We start from the raw sequence: 20,358 nt of genomic DNA, 5'->3' as shown, positions 1-20,358 counted from the left end.
TCTTCACTGTTGCCATATCAAAATCCTGGGACTTCCTCACCAATAGCACTGTGGGTCTAGATACACCATCCCAGGACTGCGACTGTTCCATATGGCCACTCACCCACCATCTTCAAGAGATGGGCAATAAATGCTGGCCTTTCCAGTGATGCCCATGTTCCATGAGTGAAGATACTGACTCTTGTACAACAATATAGTTATAAAGTGGCACCAAATAGTTTTACTAAGTGGTTTTGTATGGATTAAAAAGTAATTTCAACTTATTTAACATCAGGTTACCAACAGGTGGTAGATTAGACACGGATTTAACATGCTTCATATTTTGTCACAATTTTCTGCTGTATTAATAAAAATGTTTAAGGTTACTATCCTTAAACATAAAAGGGAATAAACTTAAAAAGTTTATTTAAAAAAGCAGCCCAATTGCACGGATTCATGGAAGACATTATCCTTGGAAAATGCAAATAAGTCGAGGCAACTTATCATAGAATCCCTACAGTGCAAACGGAGGCCATTTGGCCCATTGAGTCTGCACCGACTCCCTGCAGAGCATTGTACCCGGGTACATCCCCCTGCCCTAGCCCCAAAACCCCACGTATTTACCCTAACCTACACATCTTGGAACACTAGGTAAAAATTCATGGCCAATCCACCTAACCTGCACATCTTTGCACTGTGGGAGGTAACCTGAGCATCTGGATGAAACCCACGCAGACATGATGAAAACCTGTAATTTTCTATGGTTCTATTGCAGGTCAGTGGGACTAGGCAAAAAATGGTTCGGCACAGACAAGAAGGGCCAAAAGGCCTGTTTCTGAGCTGTAATTTTCTATGGTTCTAAGGGTGGAATCGAACCCAGGTCCCTAGGGCTGAGAGGCAACAGTGCTAACCACTGTGCCACCATGCTGCCCGAAAATAAAAGTTTGCAAAACTGATGTAATTTGTGCCCAGATTGACGACTGCGCCCAAAATGGAAACTCTTGGCTGATAGGTTTACCTGCTTGGCAATCAAACCCCTTTTCTTGGTATGTTCACATTTGTGTAGAGGGGAAAAAAAATCCAATGTGATTGTTCCATTTCCAGAGATTGTTGGATAGTGACCATGACACTGGGTGATCTTTTTTCGGTTCACAACTGGGAAATAGGAACATTTATAGTGCCCCAACCAATGCCTTAATTCAGACTAGGTAACTAGGTGGTCTCCAGGCACAAAGCCAGAGACTAAATAGTCTTGTCCATATGCTGAGTTGCTAGCTGGAAAAATGTTCTGACACATCAGGGCAGCTCATGCATATTTTTTAGTTAATCGTGATAATGTTGAACAAATGTGAACCATTTCTATTAAAAAAAAGTTCAGAAATGTGAATTTATTATAAATATTAATTTACAATTGTGTTGCTCAAACTGCTATCCATTTCCATGATATTACATTTATCCAAAGAAAAGTAGACTTTGAAGACAGCGAGTAAATATAGAACTGCAGTTTTCATTGAAACCAACAGCATTAGAATGAACTGAAATTTTATTGTTTGACTTCAGAGGATTATTTTGACTTGCAAAATTTAAAACAGAATTATAGGAGCTTGAGAAAGAAAGAAAATGAAAATGCAATCTCTCTTCACAAATTCAGGTAGGTGGCCTTATTACAAAGTTAAACCATTTGCAGATTTTAATTCTTTAGACAATATGTCCAATTGAAAAAATTAATTTTGGACAGTTTAACTGTTAAGTTTTAAATGATACTTTGCATTGGTCAAACATCTAAATATTATTGTATCCATATATAAAGTGGGAATGTATCAAGTATAGTACTATGAAAGTGCAAATAGTAACATTTCTGTAGAGATAAATCAAGGTTAACAGTTGGCTTTAGTATTATAAAATTCCCATTGCCTTAAAAAATAGTTCTGCAATTTTTTTCTGATTTTCAAATTAATCCAAGACACTTAAAATTTGTAACAGAATATACAATTTTGAATCTGAATGACTTTGTGACCATGCACAGCCAACATTACATAGAATGGACCATGGTTCAAATTCCACAAATAAACAATGGTTTTACAAAAACAAAACCCCACAAAACTACTAACTTCATATACAACACCCTTACATATCTCAACTTTGCAGTACATATTCAATGCCATGTAAAACATATCTTTTTTATTTCCAATATCAAACTGAAATTACTTCAATACAACACTACGTTGTCACACACTGACTCAAGGTAAAACCAAACTAAGAGAAACATCTCCAACTTAAACCAGTTACATATCTTGGGCTTTGCATGGTTTTTATGTATTGAGCTCCAAATTTTAAAAACTGAATTAAATTCTCCAAGTTAAAAAAAGCAACTTGGTTTAAAACATGATGGTTTTAAAAATAAAAAAACTTTTCTAATAAAAATTAGCACAATTAGTTTATTCCAAGTAACGATTTAGTGTTTGGAAAAGCTTGATTCCTTTTTTGTACATCAACCAAATTTTAATATTCTGTGAAACTTGCCACTTACAAAATTCTACAGAACACTATCCGATATTTGGATCAGAATTGTCCTCCCAAAATACAATTGGCAACAATCAAGCTGAAGTAATTTCAGAGTCATACTTGTGTTGGTCTGATCTTAAAGTGGTAGTCTCTGATGATTCAAAAATGTATGGCAACCAACCATATGGGTCAGGCAAAGGCACAATGATGGACTGACTGAGTAGGCCAGACATTTGATTGATTGTTGTGGCTTTCATGTCATTTTTATTTATTTTTTGCCTATAAGGGATGGCTTTGCATTTAAGAAATCTTAGGCCTATATTTCAAGTCTTAAGACCAGTGGCACTGACAGTGCTTTTAATAGAATACTTCTTTATAGCGAGGAAAGACTCTACGATTGCACTTACAATAAAGTGTCTGTGGAGTTCAAACGCAGTGCGCCTGTTAATATCCACTTCTGATCCTTTTTAAATAAACTGTTTTAAAACAGCAACCACTTAACAAATCAAAGCGCAAGCTACATTTCTGCAGCAGCAATGCTACTCGAGTTCCAATTTGCATCTATTTCCACAAGAAGATGCCACCTCGAGGAGATGACTCCAAAGAGTTCTGATTAGTTCAGACTAGTGCAGGCACAAGCTGAATGTAATAAGGTTAGATTAACTTGGTTTCAACGGTTTAAGTTTTGGCACCACATTTCACATGTAGTAGGCAGTGCTTCCTTTCTTTTGTATTCCAACAGGCTCCCTACAGTGTATTTTTCAGTGATACCTATACTATAGGATAAGATAGCCTCACTTTCATGTTTCTGTCATCAGTAATTTTACTTTAGTTTAGATCCTTTAGAATTGCTAGTTGGTAAGTACAATAAGTTAAAAACCAAGGATCTAAAATATTTATGTTCTTTAAAAACTCAGGGACTGGTGCAAGACTGATAACTAACTGAAACAGCCTTTTGAGGGCTCAAACCTTTACTCCCTGTATTATTGTTGAGTTCTTCAGCCCTCCTACACTGTCAGTCTAAGGTTCATGCTGATCTAAGCTAAAGGGACACAACATAAGTGACTGCAACAGATATCTATACCATTGCACTTACACCAAATGAATTTGTTCTTCCCATTCATTTGATGTGTTATTCTGCTGGGAGTCATCACCCAAGTGTATTTCACTTCTGTTGTCACTCACACCTGGTGTTTCTGCTTGTGGCTCAGGTTTTGTAGCACCAATACTTTCTGAAACTTCTTCAACTTGGGTTCCTCTACCTTCATTCATGACTGTAGCTTCAAACAGTGCATGGTCCTCGTGAAGGCTGTGTAACATCTCCTCAAGTCTACTTGAGCCTTGTTCCTCTGTACTGCAGAGTTGTTGAGAGTTTATGTCAGTTTCAGAAGATGCTGAAGGGATTAATGCAATGCTCTGAGGATTCATGTCATGGAACCATGCCATGATATTACCCAGGAGATTTGCATTCATGGCAGGGTCTGCATCTGTAGATTCGGTACCTTCAGGGGACGAAAAGAATCTACTTTGTACATTGAAAGGCTGAGAGCTACTAAACCTGCTGGGGCAGGGATCACTGTTACCCAATCTTATCAAACTGTCTTCCAAATCCATCAGCTGAGAGTTGCTCAAAGCTCGAGAATTGTCTGTGCTTCTCTGGGTTGTATCAAGCCTTGAAGGTAAGGACGTACCAATGGCCCCTAAAGATAGCTCGCTGTTAAGGAACTCCTGTGGCTCACCACCCACTGCAAGTGCGGATTCTTGCAGAGATAGCTGGATAGCTAGCAGGATATTTGGGTCATCATCATCAAGGGAGCTCAAAGCCTAAGAAAAAGGAAACAACTATATTATCGTATTTGCCAAGGCTTCACTGACAGATTTCTTCTACAGATTATAACTGCAGCTTAAAATCTATTTGAGCTGTTAAGAGTATAATCTCACCAGTGAAATATAGATTACCATTGTACATGTTTTAACACCTAATATGAACAGGATTAGAAATACAGGTACATTTCAAGTTCAGATCAGTACATGAGAACATAAGAAATAGAAGCAGGAGTAGACCATTCAGCCCCTCGAGTCTGCTCTGCCATTCAATAAGACCATGTCTGATCAGATTGTGGCCTCAATTCCACATTTCACCTACCTCAATAAAGTTTTGTAAATTGCAGACAAACTATTAATAGTTACATAGGACTGGGTAAAAGGGATTCATCCAAGCGTTCTTTTTGTCCAAAGTGCCAGAATGGTCTAACATTAGATCTTTCTCTTGGCAGATGTACTGATGTAATGATGCAAAGTACGGCATCCATAATTTCTCATATAGCAAAATTACCATTCTTAATTGACCCTCGGGGAGATGCTGAATAGACAGCCAGCGACAACAAGATCATTTATTCAAGTTGTAAAACATCCTCCACTTCACCTTACTCTTGCACACCTTGTTGCAGAGCATCTTTGCAGAGAACTGGCGGCATGTCAATATGTGACACTTGAAGAAATAGGTGGTTATGGAGTGGTCATTAAAAAGGAAAACATGAAACTAAATTCACCAGAGCAATATTTTTCCCCAAAAGGATCGGAATCTGTATCCACTTTAAGTCGATGCTATAATGGCCCACCTTTTAGAAAAATTGGTCACAAGAACTAAATACATGCAATAAAAAGTTTTGACAGTTTTTATTTTTTGAAGGAGGGACAGTTAATAGGAAGTTGTTCAGTTAATTTCCAGGTCACAGCTCTTCAGCTTTTGTTTCTGTGACAGCAAGTACAAGATTTGAGATCAGTGATTTTAATACGAGTTACTGATCTCAAACTCTGTTGTAAAAAGTTATATACCTAAAAATAGATTGTGAAAGGATTCTATGGATTCTCAGATTAGGTTAAACAATGTTTACTTATGAGTTACTAAATATATGTTAACAGAATATTGTAGAACATTACGTTAATAAAACAACATAAATACAACTGTGTTTATGTTTTTATCTTATTAAAACATACAGCAAAGCAAAGATGATGGAAGGATAGAGGATTGCACCAAGAGAGGTACCTGCAAAGAGTCCTGATTCTCAGAATGACTGACAGGGGTATAGTCATGAAGCGAAGAGCTGTGCAGAATACTCATAGATGCTGAACTCACCATGGAAGTACCATGTCGCCTGCTGTTACCTTCATGGGTATCTATAAATAAATAACAAAATAAATATAATGGCTGCAGTACATTTGGTTCTAGACTTAAGGGAATAATGAAAGGGTGCTAATGAATACTGTTTCTCTGTGAAACAATTCATTAATGATCTGTAATGCCTCAAAATGTGATTTTCTACAATGTCAAAATTGGCATAACTGAGATTTCAGATGGAATGCCATTGAAAAGCCATCTTGCTCAATATAATTGCGGTAAAACAAATAAGATACAAAGTACTAAGCTGTATACAGTCTGTACACTGCAGGGACATCTTATCTTTTAATCTGAATGGAATAACCAGATTTTCTCCAATGACTTCAACTTAACTAAAACTGATGATAACTGCAAAAATAAAATATAGTTTCAAACCGGGTAACATAGATATTGTTTGCATAAATGCATATAGAATTGGCGAATGTGGGAAAATAAAGAAAAATCTAAAATTTCACAGAATCCCCACAGTACAGAAGGCAACCATTCGGCCCATCGAGCCTGCAGCAACAGCAATCCCAGCCAGGCCCTATCCTCGTCACCACACGTATTTACCCTGCTAATCCTCCTGATACTAAAGCTCAATTTAGCATGGCCAATCGACTTAACCTGCACATCTTTGGAGTGCGAGAGGAAACCCATGCAGATGCAGGGAGAATGTGCAAACTCCACACAAACAGTGATCCGAGGCCAGAATTGAACCCAGGTCCCTGGCGCTGAGGCCTCAGTGCCGTTCTTCACTAATTAGCATATACAGGGTCAGAACGAAAACTGATTGCCGTTGTCTGTCATTAAAAAATTTTTAAAATTAATTTAATCTCAGGCAAGGTTCCACTAGTGTCTCTCAGAACCTCACCCATGTACCCAGTTTTTAACCTCAAATATATGAATCATGAAGTATTGTCAAGCCTGCTTGTCTTCATCCATATAAAAACAGCATACTTAAACAAATGATCCTCTCCAATTGTATTCAGCAAAGTTGCTGGCTATTTTATTGAATTGTTCAAGGATTTGTCTAAGATATTTCCTCAAGGTTCTTGGGTACTAGAATCCACCCTTTTCATACATTTTATGATAAATTCAGATACCTCAGCAAACCTTTGTATATGCAGTTGTCTTAAAGTTGTGTTTGTGAAAGTGACAAGAGATGCAGAAATGTGATTTTTAATTTAAAAATTACTACATACCATAGGTTTTTATTTTATCATGATTCTGTGCCAACTGTGCCTTTAAGAAATGTATTTATAACATGTTTCTCATGAGGGTATGTTTACAATTCACCAGGCAGCCCACATGCTGAGAATGCAAGCTAATGATTGACTTTAGTTAGGGATGTGTTTGTTTTAATTTGAGTTAATGCATTTTTGTTTATTTGGTTTTCTTCTTGGGGTTTCATGTAGGGTTCTAATTAGATTGATTGGCAGAGTCATAAGCTCAAGGTGAGGAGCTCAGTTTGCAGGGAAAAGCAGGTAATGTTTGCCTCGTTTTGAAAGAAGCAAATGGTATCCCTCTCTGGAGGTTACTATTTGGGACCTGCATGTAAAAATAAGTCTCTCTCTCTCTAGAGGTATTCTGGAGGCTCAAGGACTGGCAGCCCATGTACCAGCACCTAAGCCTGTGTGTTGCTAACTGATTTTGAAGTGGAGTTTAAGTCTATAAGAGGAATACTGCTTGAATTGGAACTAATAAAGATAGATTAGCAGTCAAGAATTGTATCTTATGTTTGAGTGTTTCAATTAATAATGGTTAAGCTAATTTATTTGTTCTAGTTAAACTGTATTGTTAAATAAAGTTTATTTTCATAAAAGGTTCCTAGTGTGTCAATAGAATCACACCTGGAGTGAAACACTACCTTCACACTAATGCCAAAATGTTGGGGTTTCTGCTGTGCTCCCTAATAATTTTAACAGGTAGAGATATCATTACTGTGGCAAAGTAACACCTTATATTTGAGCAGTTCAAATATTACAATGTTAATGTATGTTTCATTGCCATAATGAGTGAATTGAAGACTTCAGAAATAATTGGCCCAGGAAATATTTTGCATTTTCTCAAATCCACAGGAAGCCTTAAGATCAAAAGCCAGCATATACCGTAATTTGAGTTAATAGAGGTAGTGGATATAATCAAACAAACACTTGAATTTTAAATAAACCATGAATAAGAATGCTTCAAGTTTCTTGTGCATTACCCAATGACATGCCTAAGACCCAAGCTCAGAGGAATATTCCAATTATGGTGGTGCTTAACTTTGGTTTCCCATTTTCAAAGTAACATTGTTTTCTAAATTAAAAAGTGTGTTGAGGCGTTAGCAAAACAAGGCTAAGACTATCTAAACTCAGTTGTAACAGGAGATTTGTAGTCAGATGAAATTTGTAATTCCATCACTGCAGCCCAGATTTGAACCCAGTTTCTACCGGTAACTGCAAGGTTCCAGTTCAATGCACTACTTAACCATCAGTGTTTCTGCAGATTAAGCATATACTTCAATTTTATTTTAAAGTGTGTTTAACAGGTTCTAAATTTCAAAAAATAAAAATAATTAGTTTGCATTGTTAACGTTACCTATTGTACTGTCACTGGGATCTTCAGGATCTGGAGTGTTACTGCGAAGGCTATGCATATCTCGTCGCCGTTGTCTATGCCGTCGTCTGTACTGAAATTCAGCATATTCCTAAACACAGCAAATAAACAATGGCATTTTTAGTATAAATTGCAAGTAAAAATGTGAACATTCCCGGTCTACAAAATCTTATGCCCTATCAACATATGTTATTATAAATGTGTGTGTAATATGGCCTGTGTAAACTTCTCATTCTGCAAGTATACCCTTGTGTCAGTGGTGGCATAGTAGCACCTCAGTTTTTCACCTTAGGAATAAAGGACTGCAGTGGAGTAGGCCATTCAGCCCTTCGGGCTTGCTCCGCCATTCAATAAGATCATGACTGATCCGGTTATGGTCTCAGCTCCACCATCCTGTCTCCACCCCATAACCCTTGACCTTCATTGTCCATCAAAAATCTATCTAACTCAGCCCTCAATAAATTTAAAGATCCAGCCTCCGCTACTTTCTGGGAAAAAGTTCACAGATTAATGACCCTCAGAAAAAAAAATTCTCCTCTCTGTCGTAAAAGATAGACCTTTCATTCTTAAACTGTCCCCTAGTTTTAGTCTCCCCAAAAGAGCAAACATCCTCCTAGTATCCACCCCATCAAGTCCTCTCAAGATCTTTTGTGTTTCAATAAGACCACCTCTCATTCCTCTAAATGCCAAAGGGTAAAAGGCCCAATTGTTCAACCTTTCTTCATGGGATAAGCCCTTCATCCCAGGAATGAGTCGAGTAAACCTTCTCTGAACTCTTCTAAGGTAATTATATCTTTTATTCAAATAAGGAGACCAAAACTGTACACAGTACTCCAAATGCGGCCTCACCAAGATTCTGTACAACTGCAAAGTACCTCCCTACATTTATATTTAATTCCTCTTGTAATAAATGCCAACATTTCATTTGTCTTGTTAATCACTTGCTGTATCGGCATACTCATATTATGTGATTCATCTACCAGGACACCCAGGTCCTTCTGGGTACCACAGAGTACCGCAATCTTTTCCTTTTTAAATAATATCCTGCTTTTCTATTTTTCCTGTGCAGAATCTTCTAAGTTAAAGCTAACCAGGTTGCATGGTTTCTCAAACAATTCTATGCACTACTATTTAATTATAAACAATACAGAATCAAAGTACATCATATAAAAATAAGGACTGAAGGCATGGCTTAAAAATGATGAAATTGTGTCTGCATTTCCTGGTGTTTATTCCCCACCCTCTAAACCTGCTTCATCTGAACTCATGTTTGCAACATCGTTAAGAAAGGATATCCTAGCCCTTGGTGAAATACAGTCTACAGTTGGCAGTAGCACTTTAGTACTTTACCCAAGTGACGAAATTTCATGTATAACCATAGAAAAGTGAGCCTCAGCCGGCTTTTGAATGGAGGGCAATACAACTGATGTCATCTGTTCTCATTTGATAAACAGACAGACATTTTCCAGGTGCCACTGGGAAATGATCAATGATGGGACAAAGGAACTTCATCTTTCTTAATCCAAAAATGTTAAGGCCAAGTATAACATCTTAACTTTTCTCCTGTGATCAGCTGATTTCGTACAGACCAAGATACAAATCTTTGAATTGTATGGCTTTGTACCCCATGTACTGTACTTCTTCCAACCAAATTAATGTTGTTCAATGGCACTATTTTATCCAAATGCACTCACTTAAGGCTAACACAACTAGCACACAATACAATAAAAGCAAAGTATTGCAGATACTGGAAATCCGAAATAAAAACAGAAAATGCTGGAAAAATTCAGCAGGGCTGGCAGCATCTGTGGAGGGAGAAACAGAGTTAATGTTTCAAGACTGCAAGGCGCTTCTCCTTCACAGCTGAAGGGAGGTAGAAATGTGATGGGTTTCATACCATAGAGCAGGCAAATCAAAATAGAAAGTCAGGGACGGGGGGAGCTCAAGAGAGATTGGACAATGATGCCATGGACAAAGGGAGTGGTAATGATAGTGTTAAGTTTAAGGCAGGTGCTGATAGTGGTCTAAAGGTCAGATAGCAGGGGTCAGTGCTGTGAAAGCAAATGTTGGAACAAGACTGGCCCTGTGGAAGTGGGGGTGGGGGAGAGAGAGAGAGAGAGAGAAAATGATTGAGGAATATCAAATTGAAGGACAGAGTTCATGGTCTGAAGTTGTCAAACTCAGTGTTAAATCCAGAAGACTAAGTTCCAAATCAGAAGATGAGGTACTGTTCCTCTATCTTGCATTGGACTTTACTGGAACATTGCAGCAGGCCAAGGACAGAGGTGTGAGCATGAAAGTAAGATGGTGAAGTGAAACATAGTAAATAGGTGCAGGAATAGGCCATTCAGCCCTTCGAGCCTGCGCCACCATTCAACATGATCATGGCTGATCATGCACTCTCAGTATCCCACTCTGGCTTTCTCTCCATACCATTGATCCCTTTAGCCACAAGAGCCACATCTAGCTCCCTCTTGAACATATGTAGCGAACTGGCCCCAACAGCTTTCTGTGACAGAAAATTCCACAGGTTCACAACTCTGAGTGAAGAAGTTCTTCCTCATCTCAGTCCTGAATGGCTTACCCCTTATTCTTAGACTGTGATCCCTAGTTCTGGACTTCCCCAACATCGGGAGCATTCTTCCCATATCTAGCCTGTCCAGTCCTATCAGGATTTTATATGTTTCTACGAGATCCCTTCTCATTCTTCTAAATTCCAGTCAATACAAGCCCACTCGATCCGGTCTTTCTTCATATTCAGTCCTGTCATTCCGGGAATCAGTCTGCTGAATCTTCGCTGGACTCTCTCAACAGCAAGAATGTCCTTCCTCAGACTAGGAGACCAAAACTTCACACAATGAAATGGCAAGCGACAGGGAGGGTGGGGATGGAGCAAAGGCGTTCCGCAAAGTGGTCAGCAGTCTGCATTTAGTCTCCCCAATGTTCAGGAGACTGCATTGTGAGCAGTGAATGCAATAGACTAAACTGAAAGAAGTGCAACTGCTTCATCCAACAGCCCGCAGAAGACAGAGGAGCAGTTGTGTAGTCAGATACTAAAACAGCGTGAAAAAAAGCAGGGTAGTTGTGGTAGGTGACCATAACTTTCCCCATATTGATGAGACTTCCTTACAGCCAGGGGCTCAGATGGAGAGCAATTTGTTAGGTGTGTCCAGGAGGGCTTTTTGATATAGTAAGTTGAAAATCCAACCAGGGAGGATGCCATACTAGACTTGGTATTGGGGAATGAACAAGCTCAGGTGACTGATGTTTCATTGGGGAGCATTTTGGGCTTAGCTTCCATAATTCCATAAGATTTTGGGTAGTCGTGGACAAGGACAAGAGTGGCCCTCAGGTGAGGGTGCTAAATCGGGCGAGGGCCAATTACATCCAAATTAGACAGGAACTGGGGAATGTGGATTGGGAGCGGCTATTTGAGGGCAAATCCACATCTGGTACCTGAGGGGCTTTTAAAGGTCAGTTGATTAAAGTGCAGGACAGGCATGTCCCTGCAAAAGTGAAGGATAGAGCTGGCAGGATTCCGGAACCATGGATGACAAAGGAAATTATAAGCTTAGTCAAAAGGAAGCATATGATAGGCCTAGGCATCTAAAGACTAACAAAGCCCTTGATGAGTATAGTGAAAGTAGGAAGGAACTTAAACACGGAATTAGGAGGGCTAAAAGGGCCATGAAATGTCTTTAACAAACAGGGTCAAGAAGAATCTCAGGGCTTTTTATGCAGATATTAGAAGCAAGAGGGTAGCAAGAGAAACAATAGGCCCACTCAAGGACAAAGGAGGGAAGTTAAGCATGAAACCACAGGAAGTGGGCGAGATCCTTAGTGAATACTTTGTATCGGTATTCACCCAGGAGGAGGACATGACAGATGTTGAGGTCAGGGATAGGTGTGTGAATGCTCCAGAGAATGTCAATATATCAAAGGAGGAAGCGTTGCATATCCTAAATTGCATTAAGGTAGACAGGTCTCCAGGGCTGGATGGGATCTATCTCAGGTTACTGAGGAGGGAGGAAAGGGAAGAAATACCTGGGGCCTTAACAGATATCTGCACATCCTCTTTGACCACTGGCGAGGTTCCAGAGGACTGGCGAATAGCCAATGTTGTTCCCTTGTTTAAGAAAGGAAGAAGGGATAATCCAGTAAATTATAGCTCAGATGAAATCCAGCTCTGATGGAGGGTCATCTAGACTCGAAACGTTGGCTCTATTTTCTTCCTACAGATGCTGTCAGACCTGTTGAGATTTTCAAGCATTTTCTGTTTTTGTTCCAGGAAATTATAGGCTGGTGAGTCTGACATCAGAGGGGGGAAGCTTTTGGAGAAGATACTGAAGGACAGGATCTCTGCCACATTTGGAAGTAAATAGACGAGTTAGTGACAGGTAGCATGGTTTTGTATGGGTCATGTCTCACCAATTGGATTGAGTTTTTTGAACAGGTGACAAAGATAATTGATGAAGGAAGAGCTGTGGATGTAGTTTATATGGACTTTAGTCCCACATGGCAGACTGGTACAAAACTAAAATCACATCGGATTCGGGCTGGGCTGGCTAGTTAGATACAGAACTGGCTTGGTTACAGAAGACCGAGAATAGCGGTGTGTTTTTTTCAGAATGGAGATCTGTAGCAGGAATCAGCGCTGGGATCTCTGTTGTTTGTTGTATATATAAATGATCTGGAGGAAAATGTAGGCGATCTGATTAGTAAGTTTGCAGATGACACGAAGATTGGTGGAGTTGCTACTGATGACGAGGATTGTCAGAGGGTACAGCAGGATATACATTAATTGGATACTAGGGCACAGAAATGGCAGATGGAGTTTAATCCGGACAAATGCAAGGTGATGCATTTTGGAGAATCAAATTTAGGTGTGAATTATACTGTAAATAGCAGAACCCTTAGGAACATTAATATACAGAGGGATCTGGGCGTGCAGGTCCATAGTTCCCGAAAAGTGGCCACACAGGTGGCCAAGGTGACTAAGAAGGCATGCTTGCCTTCATCAGCTGGGACACTGAGTACAAGAGTTGGGAAATCATGTTGCAGCTATATAAAACCTTGGTTAGGCTGCATTTGGAGTATTGTGTGCAGTTCTGGTCACCACACTACCAGAAGGACGTGGAAGCTTTGGAGAGGGTGCAAAGAAGGTTCACCAGAATGTTCACTATGGGGTGAGGTTGAATAAACTAGGATTGTTTTCACTGAAAAGATGGAGGCTGAGGAGAGACCTAATAAGAGGTCTACAAAATCATGAGCGGCATAGACAGGGTGGATAATCAGAGCCTTTTTTCAGGGTTGAAGTGTCAATTACAATGGGGCACAGGTTCAAGGTGAGAGGGGGAAAGTTTAAGGGAGATGTGCGGGGGATGTTTTTTCACAGAGTGGTGGGTGCCTGGAATGTGCTGCCAGGAGGAGATGATGGAAGCAGGCACATTAGCAACATTTAAGAGGCACCTGGATGGGTACATGAATAGGGAGGGAATGGAGGGATTATGGACCAAGCAAGGGCAGAAGGTTTTTGTTTTAGTTAGGGCATCATTATCCGCACAGGTTTGGAGAGCCTGTTCCTGTGTTGTACCTTTCTTTGTTCTCAAAGGAGTGTTTGGAGCCTTGGATGGGGAGATGGGAGGAGGTAAATGGGCTGGTGTTATACCTCCTACAATTGTACGGGAATATGTCGTGGGAAGGGCTGAGGTATTGTGGTTGAGAGAGGAATGGACCATGGTATCACGGAGGGAACGGTCCGTACAGAATGTGATGACGGAAAGGTGTGATTGGTGGTGACATCATGTTGGAGTTGGAGAAAATGGCGAAGAATGACCCTTTGATTGTGGAAGCTGGTGGGGTGAAAATCCAGGACATACTCGTAGCTGTCGCCTATGCCTGACCTACTATTTTGCTCCACCCCATCATAAAACCCAGTATAAAACCCATCACATTTCTACCTTTCTTCAGCCCTTAATAGTCAGACGGACTCAAAATATTGAGGGGAGGGGTTCTCGCATCTTTCTTGTGGCAGGAGGCGATGTGCCATTTGCTGACACAGGATCTTCGGGTTCCGTCACCGTCAGTGGGATTCCCCATTGACTCCACCCTACGTCGCCAGGAAACCTATGGTAGGGGTGCGCTGTCAGCAGGACCAGAAGATCCCACCAGTGTGAACAGCTGGAAAATCCAGGCATTAACTCTGTTTTTCTCTCCACAGATACTGGCAGACCTGTTGAGCTATTCCAGTATTTTCTGTATTTATTGTGCACAATACAGCTAACTGTACTTTACATGTACATTTAATTAACAAATATCTATCAGTAATCAGCATGATCTTTGCAGTCTCTTTCAGCAAAGTTTGAAGTTCTGCCAAAATTTTCCAGACAGAGCACATCTTAATGCGACTGCGATTATTTCAAAGATGCTGGAATAGAAGTCACTTAAAGGAGCTGTCCTGTACAATTAATGCAGCCTAAAGAGGCTTTTTAATACAAGTTATAAAAACCCTTACCTGCAGGCCTTCTATGTCTTGTCCTCCATACCTGCAGGCCGTTTTGCATAAAAAAAATAAAAAGTAAAAAAAAATTATTTTTAATGTCGCACACCCACAAAAGGTTGGCACCCGGCATATGTGGTCTTCCAGGGTTGGGCACAGAGACAGAAAGAAGTAGTGAACGTACTGTATCTGTCTCTAAACCAAGCTCTGCTTATAGAAATGGGGCCAGGCTGCAAAAATGGTGCACTGAAGTGGACAAGCCTGGCACAGAGAGAAGTGTTCATTTTAGTTAATGCAAGGTGAAATAAAAATACTACATTTTTAAATTAATGATTGTTAGCAGCAGAATTGGTGGTACCATTCACTATCATCACCCATTCAGGATAGCTCCTTTAAATAAAGGTCCTCCTATACACTCTGCACTGAAAGGGCTATGTAATATAACCGCAAGCAGTGTATACCTACCTCCGGTGATGCAAAACCTAAATATTCCCAATCCCAGGTTCCACCAGCAAAACTGTAACAAACAATTCAAAATTCTGTCAATACGATAGTGGCAGTTATTTAATGTTAACTGAGTTACATGGGTAGCTAATAATAACAGTTTTTTGAACTAATGACCAACATCTGTAATTTGCTAAATTGTTTTAAAGTAAAACAATTAAAGTATTCTACTGTGCTACAATTATTTGTGAATGAATGTACCTCAGAGTACAATTCAGGGGCGAATACTGTTTTAAAAAAAAGAAACTTTTTTCTACAGGACTGTGCTTTGTTTAAACTGCAATTGAATATTTTTCCATTATTGAGTTATTTAAACTGTGAGGTGACTGAAAATTTAAGTCAAAAATATCTTGAACCTTTCTCAGTTTCTTTCAAAAAAAGAAAAATTTTCAGATCGAGTCCAAAATATAATCTTCAATCAAGCAGAAAAGGGGCAAAAATTGTACCCATATTTATCATCAAGTACTGGTGGTTTGGTGCAAGCAGCATGTACAGTTAATACCCTAGTCATTATTCTAAACATCCGAGTCCATTTATAGTTTCTGCACAAGGAAGGGAAGAATTCCATTTTGTTAAACATCCCTTCTGTTTAAATAAGATTTCAGTTTCATAAATTTCTCAGCAAAAATATGGCAGCTTCAACCCATCCAACAGACACCATGGCGGAATTCCCCCACCTCCACCTGTGGCATTTTGCGACAGCAGAGGGGTCCGCCATTGGCCAGCGGTGGGATCTTCTGGTCCTGCTGCTGGCAACAGGGTGTCCCGTTGTTTGCACCCTTCTCTGCCGGGAAACCTATGGCAGGGAATTTCCAGCTGGTGGGAATGGCCAGAAAATCCCATCCCAAGGTTTCCCATTTTATTTTATTTAATAGTAAAAAGTGTCAACGGCACATGGATTTGTCCACATCCATGAAATGGATGGTCAATAGAACGATTAACATTATTTTCTGGATGAAATGAATGCTGTTTTAATGGGCGGGAAAATGGGATTGAGTTAAAGGTTATCTTTATACTACCTCAAATACAGAAATTGCATATTTACAATCAATAAACTGAATTTGTAAAGATAATACTAATGAAAAGAAACTACCAATTACACTAATGATTCGGATTTGCACCATTTTCATCACTAAAGGTATATTTTCCCATTGTCAAAGTAGTATCCTTTCACTAAGTTACTATAAGCCTGCCAGACAGAGAAAAGACTGCCATTAAATTAAATAGCTTTACCTCAAATCAATTCTTAATGATATTTTATCTTGACACATTAAATTCTTTAATAAAGCAATGGGCATAACTATTAAAGTAACACATTTCTCGATGCGTACCTGCGTCTCTGTACTTCTGGCGAGTCTGCAGGAGCAACGCCACGGGCCACCGAGGCCAGGAACTCTTGTCTTTTCTGCTGCACAAGACATGCTGCTCGGATGATTTTATGGCGAGGAGTGCGGAGGTAAGGTCGGTTTACTTTCTGAGCTAGATCTTCAGTTACCATCTCCAGATCTGTCTGTTTGAAAAGAGTGGAAACAAATTACATCATTTCACAAAATCACCAAAATGCAACTTATTGGGCACAGGGTGATATGGTGGGTGAAAACATAGCTTAATTTGCTTTTATACCTTGGAATTTCAGTTTAGATAGCAGGGATTCAAAAGTATGCTGAACTATGAAGGGACATGAATAAAATGACTTTATATGGCATCGGTAAGAATCTCAATGGGTCCATCACACTAAATCAGACATTTTTGTGATAAAATTCAAAACTTCAATTCTCTCTCAAAGATGCACTTTGTGTAGGGAGCAATAATATATCTTCGGGGAGGCGGTGGCATTGTCACTGAACAAGTAACCCAGAGGCCCAGGGTAATGCTCTGGGGACTGGGATTCAAATTTCACCATGGCAGATGAATAAATTTGAATTTATTAAAAATCTGGAGCTAAAAAGTCTAATGACGACCCTGAAACCATTGTTGATCGTCATAAAAACCCACCTGGTTCACTGGTGTCCTTTAGTGAAGGGAATCTGCCACTCATACCTGGTCTAGTCAATAGGTGACTCCAGACCTACAGCAATGCGATTGACTCCAAAAGTGGCCAAGCACTTAGTTTAATAAATTCTGGCCCAGCCAGCAATGTCTACATCCCCTGACGAATAAATTTTAAAAATCTCAAATCGGGGAACAAGTAGAAAAAACAATACCCAAAACAGTTGATGTTTAGACTCTACTGATTTTGGTTCCAAGTAACTAAAAGTGTTTCCACCGATAAACACTCCCTTGGTTTAGAATTTTTTTACAATTCCTTCCCTTTGAATACCAAATCACCAGACAGCTCTGGGCATTGGTTCATTATGTCCGTCTTTTCTTTGCTGCTACATCTAGAAACATCCCATGTTCAAAATCATAGGAAACTGCACCATATTATTTGAAGTATAACATTTTTATAATCTTTAAGTCTCTACATATCCTGATTGCGGAAAGAAACACCCAAGTCTTAAAGACTTACAAAACTCAAAATCGAATGTTAAGGTATCCAGATCAAGTGAAATCGCTTTGAGTATAAGTGAAAGGAAAGGAAAGAGGATGAGGAGAGGTGTTTCAGTGAGAGATTTACCTCGCCCACTAAAACATTAAAAAACTCTAGAACTACCCTGCAACCCATCTTTGGAAGCAAGTAGAGTACAGAATCATTGCATAACAGCTCCTTAGTTATTTAGTCTAGAATAAAACGCTCCTTCAGAAGGTTAGATTTCGCAATCTGGGTTGTCTGAGTTACCAGTGTGAATCAAAACGTTCTGTTTTATCGGTATAGAATAATAGAATTCTTGAAGGCCATTGCTTTTCCCTACATGTTCCCTTGCTGAAAAAATTATCTAATCAAGTGGAAAGAATTACATCCATAATTGCATTTTTATCCATAACCCTATAGGTTTGCATCCTCAAATACCTAGCTATCTCCCTTTTAAAGTTATTTAAGGAACAATTTTCCACCACCTTTCTCCTCTTTTAGTGTGATCTTCACACATCATCTACTTCTTTTGTGAAAACAGACTGCAAAGTGTTCATTTGCTACTTCGGCCATAAATTCTGCCTCTATGTGAAATTTTATTTTGGGTCCTTAACAGGCCCAAACTTTCTCCTCCTAGCTAACCTCTTCTGTTTTATATGTTGATAAAATGTTTTATGGCTCTATTTTATATCTTTTTCCATTTTCTCTCTTTGACTCCTGTATTAATTTTTTACATTCCTTCCTGTTCTGGCCACTAACCATTCTGATTACTAGCTGAATTGTGCTCCTTTCATTTGTCATAAGCCTAATTTTTCTCTTTAATTTTTAACCTTTTTTTGTCATATAAAATTAGGATTTGCTTTAGATGCTTCATCTTTTCCTATTTCTGTGGGATGAGAGCATGTGAGAATGTGATTAAAATAACATCTGCAATGAAAGCTGAGCATAAGTAGAGAGGACTACCTGCTGGATATTGTAGTAAATAATTCAGGTTCTCTAACAATATGAAGGATGGGCGTATTGTAGGTAGTAGACATGCATGATATAGTGCATTATGTGGTCAACTCCATTATCCTTTGTTGCCGATTAGATCTTTAAACCGCCCAGCAAAAAGGTTAGGTTTTCTGGATTTCTTTGTATACACATACATTTTTAATGAGGTTTTATGACCCTTGAAGTGAAGAGATGGGTTACAAAAGGATTAGTAGTTTAGAGATTTTGGGGGAAAAAAAGGCATTGTTGCCGAGTGACATGGATATGGTGACACACAGGCACAGGGAGAGGCATAAAAAGTAGTTCAGACTGTGTATGAGAGAGAAGATAGGAGTTTTAAGTTCCCTGATATGAAATCCTGCAAGGCTGCTGGGGGGACAAGAGGTTAGGGAACTCGTGTTTGCTCTGCAGTTGAAGTAATAGTGAGTTTAGAATGCGGTTTTGGGTGTTGCTGGAAGAGAAACCAACTGGGGAAAGTGAATGCTCAGAAATCCATGGGAAGATGTTTGCAAATCGGCCAGCTATCAATTTGTTCTATCTTGTTACGAATGCTGTGTGCATTTGGATAAAAGCGTTGTTAATTTTTATCTTTTTACCATTCCCCACTCTGATCATAGTTGGTGTACGCTTCTGCTTGTACACTTTGTCCCTTCCTGTCACACTCTGGTTATCAATACCCGTTATTGCTACCCTGTACTATTGCCTTGCCATAATCGCTATAATTTTTCAATTCTCACCTCAAGTGAACCCTCACCTCCATTATTTAGTCTAAAGTCCTCCCTAATTATACAATTTGCCAGGATACTGCACAGCGGTTCTGGTGAAGGCTGTCCTGACGGACCAGCTCCCTCCTCCCCCTGTATTGATGTCAGTGCCCCATGAATCGAAACCTATTTCTCCCACAGCAATCTTTGAGCTGTATCCCTTTACAAATTTTGTAGGTTTTGATCAAATCACGTCTCATTCTTCAAAATTTTAGAGGATTGGTGGCATAGTGGACAGTGAAGAAAGTTATCTCCAATTGCAATGGAATCTTGATCAAATGGGCTAGTGGGCTGACGAATGGCAGATGGAGTTTAATTTAGACAAATGCGAGGTGATGCATTCTGATAGACTGAACCAGGGCAGGACTTACTCAGTTAATGGTAGGGCGTTGGGGAGAGTTACAGAACAAAGAGATCTAGGGGTACATGTTCATAGCTCCTTGAAAGTGGAGTCACAGGTGGACAGATAAAATAATGAGGGGCACAGATCAGCTAGATAGTGAATATCTTTTCCCAAAGGTAGGGGAGTCTAAAACTAGAGGGCATAGGTTTGAGGTGAGAGATACAAAAGTGTCCAGAGGGGCAATTTTTTCACACAGAGGGTGGTGTCTGGAACAAGCTGCCAGAGGTAGTAGTAGAGGCAGGTACAATCTTGTCTTTTAAAAAGCATTTAGTTAGTTACATGGGTATGACGGGTATAGAGGGATATGGGCCAAATGCAGGCAATTGGGATTAGCTTAGGGGTTTTAAAAAAAAAAGGGTGGCATGGACAAGTTGGGCTAAAGGGCCTGTTTCCATGCTGTATACCTCTATGATTCTATGACTTTGCTACTCTGCCACT

The 20,358-nt window shown here is 39.6% G+C and overlaps 1 protein-coding gene across 6 annotated transcripts in view; it reads right to left on the bottom strand.

The window, feature by feature from the left end:
- Nucleotides 1-1,349: 1,349 nt before the first annotated feature.
- LOC144507960 (ankyrin repeat and IBR domain-containing protein 1-like) overlaps nt 1,350-20,358 on the bottom strand; it is a 97,655-nt gene continuing 78,646 nt past the window's right edge. For 2 of the 6 annotated variants that reach the window (XM_078235618.1, XM_078235570.1), the window contains exons 16-20: nt 16,580-16,758; nt 15,210-15,261; nt 8,228-8,336; nt 5,534-5,664; nt 1,350-4,308 (exon numbers count right to left, since the gene is read on the bottom strand). In XM_078235618.1, coding sequence (XP_078091744.1) covers nt 3,577-4,308; nt 5,534-5,664; nt 8,228-8,336; nt 15,210-15,261; nt 16,580-16,758 — 1,203 coding nt within the window. In that variant the 3' untranslated portion in view covers nt 1,350-3,576. Of the gene's footprint in view, nt 4,309-5,533; nt 5,665-8,227; nt 8,337-14,759; nt 14,791-15,209; nt 15,262-16,579; nt 16,759-20,358 lie in introns of all 6 variants that reach the window. The other 4 variants (XM_078235597.1, XM_078235607.1, XM_078235578.1 and 1 more) reach the window with 3 other exon arrangements.

This window comes from Mustelus asterias, chromosome 2, assembly GCF_964213995.1.
Source record: "Mustelus asterias chromosome 2, sMusAst1.hap1.1, whole genome shotgun sequence".
Taxonomy (NCBI): Eukaryota; Metazoa; Chordata; class Chondrichthyes; order Carcharhiniformes; family Triakidae; genus Mustelus; species Mustelus asterias.
The sequence above is the reverse complement of the archived record's forward strand: the minus strand, read 5'-3'. Positions and strand labels throughout refer to the sequence as shown.